Consider the following 13,827-nt stretch of genomic DNA (forward strand, 5'->3'; position numbering starts at 1 on the left):
AGAGAAATGGGGCAGCACCATCTCTATTTACAAGGCAAGTAGGCATGTGTTGCCTCGAGAGAAAAGTGCCATTTTCATGTGCAAGCTAAAAAAGATGCTGGAAGCTCTTCATGTTTCTTGCATTGTTACATGACTGGCCTTTGTTCCATTAGGTGGCACTTATTCTAACCTTCATGAACCACGAACTGGCTGTTGTAACCCCCGTTCTGCTTGCATGTACTGATGGCAATTTTCCAAGCTCAATCTCTGTGAACAGTCATCACAGCAACCAAATGATGGCTGACATCCGTCACTTTTCCCATGCTCCTCCCTCCTGTCAGGTCACAGGTGCAAGTACACAGCACTGCAACAAACTCTGACTGATCTCCTGTTGACTGCCCTATTCCCGCACTGGCCACCCCCTCAGCTGTAAAGTGCCGAGCACTTCCTCACAGGCAGGACGATGCTCCATGGACCTGCTACAAAATGAACATTCAAATGCTTACACTATATTGGCGAGGAGGCTAAATTTGCACGTTGGATCCTCCGTAAACTGTAACCCCATTATGAGGTTGGAGAGCAGACTGAGCACACCTACACTCTCGTAGAAGTGCACAAGTGCACGGTTTGACGCAGCAGTGACAGGAGATTAAATGTTCGGGAACAAAGCTGTGCCAGTTTATACATTTGTTTTAATTGGACGTGTTATACTGGGCTTGTGGTGAGCATTCGCTATCCTTTGCTTTTAACAGTTACAACTGAAATTGCACCAGTGAGAGGTCATGCTAAGTGTTTGATGGCATGCAAAAGGTGTGACAGTGATAGAGATGTAACCCTCACTGTTGCTTATTGTTCCGGAAAGCTGCAATGTCTCAGTGCAGGACTCGCTAAAAAGCAATTGCAATAACAAGGCTCAACTCATGTATAGCCTGCATAATCGCTTTGCACTTAGTGAATTTCTATTGCTGGTAATAAATGTTAAAAAGGATAAAGTTTATTTCTCATAGCCACCATCTGGCTCTCTTTTTTTACTTCTCCAGAAGTAAAGGAAAATGTTCAGTTTGACGTTGCTATCGCAGCCTTTATGCAAGGATGAAATGCAGCACTGCTAGTGCTCCTTGAGTGCGTCTAATATGATGGAGTATGCATAAAGTGACAGAAATGGTATTGCATTTTGGTAAAAAAAGAAAACAAATGCTAAATTACAATAACAAGGAATAGAACACCCTCAACCAGAATTAAGTATTCAGACATTCTCTAGTGACCCTCATAAATAAGCTCATTATACAAAAGAGAACACGTTTCCAACATGCAAGTTTTTGTGAACTCACATCTTCACTGAAAAGAGCATCTGATGAGCAAAGGGCATCTGACGGCAAGTTGTCCCACACAGCTTCCTAAAATACAATGTGACAAAATTACTCCACAAATTTTAACAAACAATGAAACAGCATCCTTAGAATAATAAATTGTCCTTACTGGTCCAAAGATATCCACAGCGTCTTTGTTATGATCTCCTTCTGCAAAATTTATAGCGAAAGGTACACAGTGTTGTTAAAGAGGAAAGTACACAGTGTGGAGGTTGTGGAAAGGCCAAGAAAACAATTCAACAGTTGCAACATTACCTAATGGTACAATATTAAAACCAAAACAAACAGCAAAGCAAAGAATATTATTTACACTCAAGTTTACCCATGACAAACATAAAAACATCTAAAATTTCAGAAAACGCCATCACTCGACACAGAAAATCATCTTTGTAATCTAAATTCAAGCCCACCAGAATGACGAGTGAGCTAGGTAGCATCCAGCAATATGCAACTGCTATCATCACAGATGTTACAGACAGTATATAAGGAAGGTGGATATATTTTTTGATGCCATTGAGTATAGCCACTTACATGGTAATTACATAACAAAAAAAAAATGTGACAAATATTTCATTTTGCACGCATACAGCCATTTTAGGGTGCAAGGCCCATGGCTAGCTCAGGTATTTTGAATATCCCCACCCCCATTTTTGCAGAAGGGGTGAGGACAGTCCCCTTGACTCACCACCTTCTCAAATCACTATAGTGATAACATCTGCTGCGAACGTGTTCCCCCTGCGTTTGAAAAAAAAAAAAAAAAAGGCGCAGGCATTGCAGAACTGCCGTGAGTGGCAGTGTTAACTCGCAGTAAAGAAAATTATGCAGAGCAGTGCAAAGGCTAGGCAAGGGGCGGTTAGGAGGAGGGGAAGAAGCAAGGTGAGGCTAATGGTGAATTCCAATGGCAGCTTCACAGCACTTCTGGCACATCATTTGCTGCTTTTTTCGGAGCAAGTCTCTCCCAATGACAAAATCAGAAGCACAGACTACGTCTTCCAATAGCATATTTAGAGCAAACTCGAGCCGAGATCACAGTTTGAAGCAGCTCGGACTGCTTCACAAAAAATCAGAGGAGCCGACTGGAACTCTGCATGACGCACTTAAACTGAATGCGATTATTTTTATGACAATTCATCTGGTGTTGCCACAGGTGCTTTGGTTGTCACAGTTGTGGATGCACTTGATGGCACTTGTTTGCAATGACGAGACACTATCCGTGTGTGTCTAAGAGATGATGGTAATTTAGGTTGAACATACTAACATCCACTTTGGTATCACATAATGCAGTGACGTGCTCAGTATTCTCTCTCCCTTGTCAGTGTACTGCTAACCCACCACAAACACAACACAGTTTTGTGCAGTGATGTAACACTGACATTCCCCGCACGCTTTCAGTGATGGTCATTTTTGGTATACACACCAACAACAGCTTCTGGATATTCGTGCCATGAAACAAGGGGACAGCATCAACAGCGAACAGTGGAAAACAAAAATGGGGCTACCATAACAGAGAGTATGTTAGGTACGCTTCCTTGCTGCTTGCTCCATCCATAGCACTTGTGTTCCAATCACAGATAGGAGCCATTGCTCTGCACAAGAATGCGATGCTCACTTGCAGAGTCAGTAAGCTGCTCTGAATCTGGGATTGGAATTCATCGCAAGCGTTGATGAAAGGTACAGGGTCGTCCACTCTTAGGGGAAATGGGAGTGCACAGATGCACTCCTCGGAGAGCCAGATAAATGGCTGCCGGGAGAACTGCTTGTGCAGGCGCACTAAGAGCCAAAGACGGATTCTGCGGCATGTCATCTGCTACTCTGCCTGTAAATATGAAGCCTCGCCTGATGCTGGCGCAGTAAATTAGAGCATCACGCAGCACCATGGACAAACACTGGTCTTTAGTATCGCGGTACTTAAAGCTCGGGCTGTTCAAAAAGTTAAAGCTAAAAGTTAAAAACTGCTCGAAAAGGTAAAGAAGTAGTACTAGAATAGCACTGTCCTGTGCTCTTTACTCGTCCTGTGTCGGCTGTTTCTGTATTTTTCTAATAGAATAGCTGATTTACTCGCGGCAGCATTTATGAGGGCCTTGGCATTTTTCGTGACCGTTCATAGCATTGAAAGTGAGAGGCGCTCAGGCACAAAATATAGCATGAACCTTTCAGATAATGTGTTGTGTTCCTTTTCATGTATGAACTGTCTAGCTGTTGTCCCTGTTTTACCCACTGAATTGCTTTACTGTGCAATGACAAACAGTAAATGCGCATTATTGCACTGCTATAGGAATGCAAATGCCCCATCCTAATGTCTGACTAGTGAAGTTGTGTTCAGCAGCAAAATGATCTAATGTACATACATAGGTAGAAGTTACCATGTACTACATATTGGGTAAAGTTGGGGCTGAGCAGTGCTGATATTTTTCAAGATATATTTTTTGCCTATTCCCACTCATTTCGTTAATTGACATGAGTAGGAATAGGCAAACCCATCATGCACACAGCAAAATTAAAAAATTGCCATTTTTGAACAACTTTGTTTGCCACTTCGAGCAGTATGTCCTGTTGGGTGCCATAAAACGTAAAGCGTTCTTTGCAGGGTGATATGAAAGACCAGCATTCATGCATCATCTGGCAAGGCTTTGCACATGCCAGCAAAGTAGCAGACAACATGCAGCAGGCCCCACTTCAGGCTCTCAACGCACTTGCACAAGCAGTCTCTTGGAGGCTGAAAATAGGGCTTAATGGAGCGCGACCGCACGCTTGCATGTTTTCCATAAAAGTGGACGACTCTGTACATGCAAGAGCACAGAGGAAGGCTATAATGCTTCTTATACCTGTCACTCATCTGCACACTTGCCCGTCAGCTGTGCGAGGTGCAAAGGTCCAAGCCTGTTTAAGGCCCCTTTAAAGACCTTGATGGTCATGTTACAAAAGAAATTTGAATTTGTAACTTATGAAAAATATTTCACTTTTCACAGATCTTGGCACAAACCTGTATTGGAACCAGTGCCATGAGTTCTTGAGCAAAGAATGCACCCATGCACATCCTCTTTTGGCCCACACGTTGGTGACTTTGACAATGATGAATCAAGAACTCCAGCATCCTAATGCAAAGGCAAAAAATATTTTCCAAGTCAATATACTTAAGAAACTGCAGGTTCATGGAAAGGCTCTTAACAATGTAATTTTGCGTGAGTATTCTCATAAAATGCATAGGAATCCCAAGGTGTATGACTCCAAAAAAAGTTAATATTGACTCTACGAATCGATGCTATGCATGAACATTTTGCAACCAGTTTTGTACCTATTTCACATTAACCAATTTACAAATAACATTCAATGTTGAATCTTCAGCACGCAGGTCACCAAACCAACAACAGCTGTCCAACATTTGCCAAAAGCATTTTTGGACAACACCACATCAGTATGAGCTGCTACTGGCTGACCATGTTACCTTGAACACTGTGCATTCCTTTTTTTTTAGCTAATTTCATAAACAAAAAACAAACAAACAAAACCTTTCATAACAAAAGCATAATACAAAAACATAATATGGAGCCAGACCTTCTGAGCAAATTTTTAGCTAATCTCATAAACAAAAAACAAACAAACAAAACCTTTCATAACAAAAGCATAATACAAAAACATAATACGGAGCCAGACCTTCTGAGCAATATAAGTATAGCTACTGCAGTAGATTATGCTTCTGTTATAGCAGACCGGTCACTTCGCTGAAAGGCTTAGTATTCTTGGAAACAAAAGTAAAAAGCAGGTGGTTATGCACCCTCTGCTTTCCTGCACCAGCTTTCCTAACCATCACAGATTTCAAGTGATGGGCTGTGGCTAGTTAATTTCCGATTGCATAAAACAAAGAACACACTGTCATTTAAAAGCAGAACAAAGTTCAGCGAAGCAACGTTAGTAGGCTTTTCATACAGAAAACAACAAAAAATTGCTGGTCTATGAAACTTGTACACCGTACAATGAAATCATCGAAGTTAATAAGGTTTAGGAGCAATAGATCACGAGTAACTGAAATTAAGCTATAGTGTGGTGTGGCAGGACTTGTGACACTGCGAACTTTAGAGAGTGAGGAGGCCAGTTTTCACTCTCCAGAGCTTCAGAGCACTAAGACTGCAGCTGCAACTATGAACTACAATGACGGCTCTAGTTATGTGTGACATCATCTGCATTCTCTGACAGAAAAAAGATTAAAAAAAGAAATAAAATAAAAAGGATAACTCCTAAATACATAGTCTCCCAAATTTACTGCCAAAAAAACCCCTCAAAACTATATGCCTAGAAGCCTGCTGAGCTGCTTTATAATAATGATAATAATAATCATAATCATAAACAGACAGGTTTTTCAAGTCCTAAAGCTACTCCTGGACTACAAGGGACACTGTAGCAAAGGGGGCTCCGGATTAATCTTTGCCATTTCTGGCTTCTTCAATGTGTATCATAATCCTAGCACATACGTATGTTGTACATTTAAACCCCATCAGAATGCAGTCATCATGGCTGGAAATAGATCGCAATCTCATGCTCAGCAGAAGAATGCCATAGCTAATGAGCCATTGTGGTGTGTCCCAATGAGCTACACCTCATCACATTCATCCTCATCAAAGAAGCTTTCTTATTTTAAGGAGAAATATGTATGGGCTATGCACACTACAGACAAACTGTGCCAAGGAATGCAAGTTACCGGCTAACATACTGCATGCTATTATTTTGTTTTTAGTTAGAACATTAAAAAAATTTCCCGGAGCATGTAGCTCTTCAGGTGGTTAGCCTCAAGAGGTGAACATTACTTGCCTGACAAATTGCAATGTCCAGGTGGCTGAATAAAAAGATTCATAATTAACCTTTTCAATTATTCGCTTTATGACACGATATAACTTGAATCTGAGCGCTAGTGAAGTCATATCTGCTTAGCAAAAATCCTAAGACGTGCCATTTTGGAGATATCCAGCTACAAATCTGCTAAAAGGTGTAATGGTATTATAGTTATGATCATCTTGAACTGCTTGACACACTTTTGGTAAACTCTTAGCTGGAGCACCAATGTATCTCAAAGCACATTTTAATGCACGATATCTCGAAAGTGGTGCTGGACTTTCGATTTCTGGTAAGCTTCACTACTGTTCAGCTTCAGTTTTACAATTGCAACATGTGTCCTGAAGTGAATAAATAAAAAGTTAATTAGCGAATAGTTTTATTTAGCTACCTAGAAATTCTGATTTGTTGCGTAAGTAATGTCTGCCTCCTCCTTAAGTACACCAGAAAAAGCAAAACAATGCTATCTGCCAGAGGCGATTTTTCAAAAATCTGTTCAAATTTAAAAGTAATAAAGTCGATGCTATTTCTTTGCACAATATGTTTCTAAGTATCGCTTTAGAGAAAAAAAAATTATTAATGGTAATAAAAATATATACTTTGCAGATAAATGTCTGACCTGGGCCGCTGTATTGTAGTGATGCCTTTTTGCACATTTAATTTGGCGACACTCCACCCCGGGCGGTATGCTGAACGTCACCACTCACGAACACAAAAACGCATTAGCATGGAAAAAGGCATCGCTACAAAATAGCAGCCATGTTGCACTGCAACCAGTGTCTACAACTGGGGAGCACACAGTACATGCACTCTTTTTATTTAGGAAGTGCTTACAATACATTTCATACACACTGGTTTGCTGTGAGTCCCTTCAATCAAGATGGCATACACAGCAAAAGAGGGTAGACTGAAGGTTTTCTTAAACAATGCTTAGCTCAGTACTTTCTTTAAGCTCTTCCCCATCTATTTGCTTATTTTACTGATTGGAAAAGTACACTTTACACCATTCTGAGAATACGACTGCACCCCCCCCCCCCCCCCAGAATAAAACAGCTTTTCTTTTCATTTAAAGGGGCCCTGAACCCATTTTTATCGAAGTGGAGAAAGACATCTAAATGAGAAAATAGACTATTTCAGAAATACTTTGCCGCAAAATGTACTCCAATGCATTCAGCAGAAGCGGAGTTATTGGTAATCACACGCTGCCTCTGCTGTGCTCCTCTTCTTCAATGCCTTGCATTGCGAAGGCTACGGCGAAGTGAGGCGGGGCCATAACGCTCCGCCTTCCAAATGTCACCGTGGCGCGCAGTTCAAATTTCATTTTGGATGTTAATATAGATGCCACAACTTCCGATTTTGGTGCCTACGACACGCTAAATGTAAGCCAAAAGCAGTTGTCCTCAGCAAGCCGCAGTGCGCTTAGCCAGTGGACTCGTGGTGGCAACTCGCGGCAGCCGCGGTGTAGTCGACCGCAGTGACCAATAGCAGCCACATATTAGAATGTGCTTTATTTCGTAATAAAGCACACAGAAAAGAGTGAGGATCATGACTTCTGTTGAAATGAATTGAAACGAGAGCGTTTGAGAGAAAGGTGACTTCGTGCTCAACTTGTGAGCTCCACGCACTGCGAACAACAGCAAAACTTGGCTGAGATACTCACAGCAGCGTATGCTACCCGCAGACTATGTTATTTCACCAAGCCCGAGGGGTGGCTCAGGGCTTCTTTAATTGCATGTTTTAAGACAACTGTGCCAAATGTCATGTTTTTCTTGGCACAGACAATGGTTTCGAAGATCTAAAGCCCATCACAAAAGTTTCTGGAACACACAAGCTCTGGAAAAACTCACTCAGCAATGCTGACTGAAATCAAGAGGCAGAGTGCGATACTTGCACAGGGAAGTAGGCACTGCGCCTTTAAATTTCAGAATATATGAATTGCCCATCAGGAAAATTATTTTTATGGCTGCCTGCTCTGTAAACGAATGAATGAATGTGTGTGGTTTAATGGCGCAAGGGCCAGGTATGACCAAAGAGCGCCATGCCAGTGTTTGTTAGTTCACAGTGAAGTGATGAATTCTGAGAAGTAGATGTGACGGGGCTGTAAAGGGGCCTAAAATAGTCGCTGTAAAGTGCGTAAAATCAACATGTAGTAAGATAATGGCAATGACTACTGACGCGTACTATGAACATAAAAAATGCATTACTAAAGAATGATATCATATACAAAATATGCAAGATATAAAGATTGGCAAAAAACACTTCTACATGAACAGAGCCCTTGAAACACAAGGGCCTGGAGGTATGTGCTATACAGAGCTACTATCATAGCGGTATCCTCTGGAGAGAGGATGCGCTACGAATGTATTAATCTAATAACATGTAGCACAACATCGTTCAGGAAACTGAGGACTGTTTTGGCGTTAAAAAGCGGTTCTTCACCAATAAACATCAAAGGATGAAGAGGGATAGTGGTATGCTACAAGGAAATGTTTCCTTCTCTCCGTTTCGGCATCCCGACACTCCAGGAGGCCATGGAGGACGGTCAGCCTCTCACCACAGGCTGGTGGTTCACCGCCAGTCAGCAAAAAACTGTGGGTGCCGTACGTGTGTCCTATTCTGAGACGACAGAATAGGACGCCAGTTTGTCGTGTTTTCGTTACGGGGGGCCAGAAACCTTACTGTGGTTTAATCAAGTGAAGCTTATTATCTGTTTCAGCGTCCCACAAGCGTTGCCAGTGGCTTCACAGTTTCTTTCGCAGGAAAGGTTTCAAGTCTGTTACAGGAACAGTAGCTGTAGGGTTAATAGCGGGTGATGTGACTGATGTGGCCATTTGGTCGGCAAGAACATTGCCCTCGATGCCTCTATGCCCAAGCACCCAGCATATAATGACATGCTGGTTAGATGCATATGCTCTACACAGAACAGAATAGAGCTCAATGAGTACAGGATTTTTCTGGTTACACGGTGACTTCAAGGCTTTCACGACAATTTGAGGGTCTGTAAATATGATAGTCCTTTGAAGTTTTGATTTCTTTATATGCTTTACAGCTGGCAATAGTGCGTAGGCCTCAGCCGTAAAGATACTTGTTTCTGGATGGAGTACGCCGGATTCCGAGAAGGACGGACCGACAGCTGCATAAGATACTCCGGCATGTGATTTAGAAGCGTCTGTGTAAAATTCTGTGCACGAGTACTTGGACTGTAATCTGCCTGCTCTGTAAAGTTTTATAGCTGGAAGCACATTTGATGGAAAAGTATAAGACTTCTTGCTCTGGTCTGCTTTTCTTCCTTGGCTGACAAGTTTTCTGTTGATGATAAAACTGTACCAAAGTAGCATTCCGACCAAAAGATGACAACAGCACAGTCAGCTGAGGCACAAATGTAGTTCAGAGAGGATAGGAGGCTTTCTTGTCAAGCATACATTACACCCAGTCCATATGAATGTTATCAGTACAGCCTACAGAAAGGTTAAGTGTGCATGTAACACCATTATGTCTATGGTGCCCTACATTTGCATTTTCATCGCTTTCTTAAGAACACAAAAAGCAAACAAGTAACGGCACCCACAACCACATGACATGGAAATAATTGCTGATATGCAAAGCAGTTCCATGTTTCAGTCAGACACTATCAATACAATTATGATTTTGAACAGGACACACAAAAAGAACTAAGACGTAAGTTTCAAACAGCTCTGGCATTCAGAACATGCTCAAGTTTTCAGGCTAAGCATTTGTTTACATTGAAGTAAACTGTCATCGTTAAGAACCAGCCTCAGTAAGTCATTGCTAAAGATCTATATTATTCCTGGCAGCTGACACTGGAATTTCAAGCTGGCGCTGCTAACATGTACTTGTACTCGTAATTTGCTGTGAAAACGAAACGCATCGCACAAGATCATATAAGTAGACCACGCATGTGCACAATCACGCTAGATTTGACCTTAGGATGAGCCTTATACCGGTGTCACATGCACACTTTTGATCGCGATCAAGCCCGATCCGGATAGAAATTATCTCCCTCGCGCAGCTTGCGCAAAGGAGCAAATCACCACAGAGAAATTCTATCCGGATTGATCGCGATCAAAAGTGCGCCGTGTGACACCCGTATTAGTTATTTTCAACAGTGTATCGAGAAGAATGGAGCAGTTAAGATTTATCGTCGAGAGGTCTGTTACAGGATTCGAAGGCGGGCAATATGTCCCCATGTTTTAGTGTTCAGTACTACCACAGTGAAACAAAGAAAAATCTGAAGAGAACATTTCAGTTATTCATAGTGCGTTACGCTAACTCCGGCGACAGTGGGCGTGACATGAGAACTGGCGGCCAACATACGGCCACGAAATACTTCTCGGTGCCTGAAGAAATAGTCATGGATGATTAAATAGAAACAAAATTAAAATAGAAATAGGAAATACGGCGTACGGTAAGGTCTCCATTACGACACTTAGGCGGGAAAGGATTAAATACAATTTGGACGATTCTCATGCATACCGGAAACGTGCCTCGGTTCCCTATCTTGTTCATCGGATGGAGATGACTTCTCCCAAGCTCTCACGATAAGATACGCATAAGGAGAATCAACGTCGAGAGACGTGCCCGCGCTGTATACTTTTGGTTTCCGTTTCGGAATTGACAGGTGAAAACGATAACTAGCCGAAACACGCAACTAAAGACCCAGCACCCTCCTTCCCCGCCCTGAGTCGAGTTTCTCATATTTCATACATCAGTGCACATACAAATGATGGCGAAGCGCACTCGCCTATTCAGTCGTACTGCTCAAGCTATCACACGGCGAATGATAATTGGCAAATAGTGGCAAGCAAGTGCAGAGGATAGTGTACCTTTGCGTTTTGACGAATACAAGGATTAGCACTGGCAACTTCTGAAGACATGCCTACGCCTTCAATCTGTTCTTTCCCTGGGGAACGTGCCACCTTCTTGTTCTTTCGTCGCTTGGTTTTCTTCGTTTCCGCCGGACTCATTGTTACAGACGAGCGTGCTCTTCAGGCGTGGCAGAAACAACTGCACTTGGACTTTATTTACAGGCAAAACGTAAATACCAGTATCAGACGCTGACTACCAACATGGCGCAAAATTCTTATCCCAGAATGCCATTCGCTGCACCAGTGCCACCTTTACTTTTTCTGTGCCTGCCGCGTCAGCGCCGTGCCGGTTGCCGTGCTGCTACTCTCTCGACGCCACCCAGAGACGCCGCTTGGTGACGCTGCCTTATTACTCTCTTGCAGACGCCGCCGCCGCCTGCGCGCCTGCCATTTGCTTCTGAAGGCGCGCGCGAAAGACCGATGTGACAAGTGATTGCAGTTTTTCCTGTACTGGTATGAGAACGTTGTGACCAGAGCCAAAGGCTAGTGAAAATTGTAGAAAGTTAATCATTTATGAAGTCGCCCTTTACGAGCGGATCACGCTGCTGATTTCACTGACAAAAAAGCATCTATGAAACCAAGCCTCTCACGAAAACTGAAAAGAGAACGGACATGATATTTACGACTTCTTATTTTTTTGCTTTACAGAAAATCCTCACTCTCAACCCCCTTACACACACACACACACACACACACACACACACACACACACACACACACACACACACACACACACACACACACACACACACACACACACACACAAAAACAAGTCTTTGAACGCCCTAAACAATTTACAAGAGTTCTAAAAACCAGTTTCGGTTTTATTTCCTAAAAGTCATGACACGCGTTTATGTTCATTTCACATTTATGTTCTTTCAATTTGCACTGCAACTGGCAGTGATCTGTGCGAACTCATATGCCTCTTCTTCTTCATCCCGCCTTCAGCAGATCACCTTGGACAGCTGCGATATTTATTCAAAATACCATACAGGTCCGAAGAATGGGCAATGGGTAAGGAGAGCTTCAAAATTTTATACAATTATAGAGAATGTAAAGCACTTTGTTAATAATAATACAACGAAGAATCAAGTTTATGAAAGAACACGCACCTCTGAGCACGCTATCTTTCATGCCATACTCTCATACGAAGCATTCGGAAGCACTGAAAACCATCAAGAGAGAAACGATAATACTGACTAGAAATAATTAAAAAAAATAATAATAATACGAAGCACGAGCAACGGAACGACTGGCGACCGCAGCCGGTCATGTAAGGAGCGAGAAGAAGGTAATAAGCTGGTGCCACCGTGCTGCCAGTCGGAGAAACAGACTAGCAATGGAAAAGGGCGCGGCAGGCACACAGAAAAGAGAAAGTAAAGGAGGCAGGACTGCTGCACAAACGTGAAAGATAAAGCTCCTAGGTGGCAGCACAAAAAAAAAAAAAGCTATCATAAAGGTGTTGAACTGGTTGAAATTACCAGCAGAAAAAAAAACTAGTTTATGAAGTAAAAAGTGATTTATTCTACAATTATTTTTTTGCGACACTAGAACGCTAGAACCTTGATTAGTCTTGATAACTTGGTGAAGCACTAGGGGCATTGCAAGCATTGCGGTCGACGCATGCGTAGCCGAACCGCTGTTCCAGCCCGAAGCCAGCCACCACCGCAGCGTGCGCGAACAAAATGGCGGGTCTAGAACTGTTGTCTGACGAAGGCTATCGTTTGGACGGCCGAAAACCGTTTGAACAGAGAAAAATAGCCTGTAGATTAGGTGTTTTTACTCAAGCCGATGGATCAGCCTACATCGAGCAAGGTAATGCGAAAGTCCTTGCCGCAGTTTACGGTCCTCACGAACCGCGAGGCAGTCGTTCCCGCTCTTTCCATGACCGTGTGCTAGTCAACTGTCAGTTCAGCATGGCCACATTCAGTACTTTGGAAAGGAAGCGTCGTCCTCGAGGTGATAAGAAGTCGCAGGAAATGACCCTGCACATCCAGCAAGCCTTTGAAGCTTCTATTCTCACTCAACTGTACCCTCGGTCACAAATTGATATCTTCGTGGAAGTGCTGCAGTCGGACGGAGGCACGTTGAGCGTTTGCATCAATGCTGCCACTCTGGCGCTAATAGATGCTGGTATTGCGCTAAAAGACTATGTGTGCGCTTGCTCCGTGGGTTTTGTCGACGGTGTCCCGCTTGTTGACATAAGCCATCTAGAAGAGTCCTTGCGTGGTCCCGAGCTCACAGTAGCCGTGCTTCCGAAGTCGCAGCAGATGGTTTTGCTTGAAATGACTTCTCGTGTTCACGTGGATAACTTGCAGAAAATGCTGGACGCTGCTGTAAAAGGTTGCATCGACGTGCATGCGATACTTGACAGTCAAGTGAAGGAGCACACAGCTCAAGTTGGTTCGTGCATCGGTTGGGAATAAAGTTCACGTTGCTAGAGTTCTGGCTTGTTCCGTTTCGCGTTGTCATAACAGCGTTTTTGTGGTCAGTGATCTTGGGAACTGCGAAGGTGCCCTGGCGACTTTAGATCCGTGCAGTAGCTGTTTTTATTTTTTGCTTTTCGTTCTCTGAAAATCATCCCAAAAGGGAGAGGTGCCATAATTCGTTGCAGAAACGCACATTACCTTGACCTAGATGAAAACAAACGCTGCCAGAGACCATGACCTGCTTAATGTGCCTAGCGACGCTTCGCATGACCGAACTCGGCTCAAGGTCCTCTGCAGTCAGCAGTCCACATAACGATCGCCAGCGAGCGACGCTTT

General features: G+C 43.0%; 2 protein-coding genes across 2 annotated transcripts in view; one reads left to right on the forward strand and one right to left on the reverse strand.

Moving 5' to 3' along the window:
* LOC119431868 (uncharacterized) overlaps window positions 1–11,301 on the reverse strand; it is a 143,478-nt gene extending 132,177 nt beyond the window's left edge. Inside the window, exons 1-4 of the mRNA XM_037699317.2 lie at window positions 11,021–11,301; window positions 4,333–4,444; window positions 1,459–1,499; window positions 1,311–1,376 (exon numbers count right to left, since the gene is read on the reverse strand). Of these exons, the coding sequence (XP_037555245.1) occupies window positions 1,311–1,376; window positions 1,459–1,499; window positions 4,333–4,444; window positions 11,021–11,161 (360 nt within the window). The 5' untranslated portion in view covers window positions 11,162–11,301. The remainder of the gene's footprint in view (window positions 1–1,310; window positions 1,377–1,458; window positions 1,500–4,332; window positions 4,445–11,020) is intronic.
* Window positions 11,302–12,692: 1,391 nt separating this feature from the next.
* LOC119431907 (exosome complex component RRP41) lies at window positions 12,693–13,504 on the forward strand. The gene has a single exon (XM_037699351.2). The coding sequence runs from the start codon at window positions 12,748–12,750 to the stop codon at window positions 13,486–13,488; it is 741 nt and encodes a 246-aa protein (XP_037555279.1). The 5' UTR covers window positions 12,693–12,747; the 3' UTR covers window positions 13,489–13,504.
* The last annotated feature ends 323 nt before the right edge of the window (window positions 13,505–13,827 follow it).

This window comes from Dermacentor silvarum, chromosome 1 (assembly GCF_013339745.2).
Source record: "Dermacentor silvarum isolate Dsil-2018 chromosome 1, BIME_Dsil_1.4, whole genome shotgun sequence".
NCBI classification, from domain to species: domain Eukaryota; kingdom Metazoa; phylum Arthropoda; class Arachnida; order Ixodida; family Ixodidae; genus Dermacentor; species Dermacentor silvarum.

Coding starts and splice junctions, on each gene's coding strand:
- LOC119431907 (XM_037699351.2), top strand. CDS start 12,748: ATGGCGGGTCTAGAACTGTTGTCTGACGAAGGCTATCGTTTGGACGGC.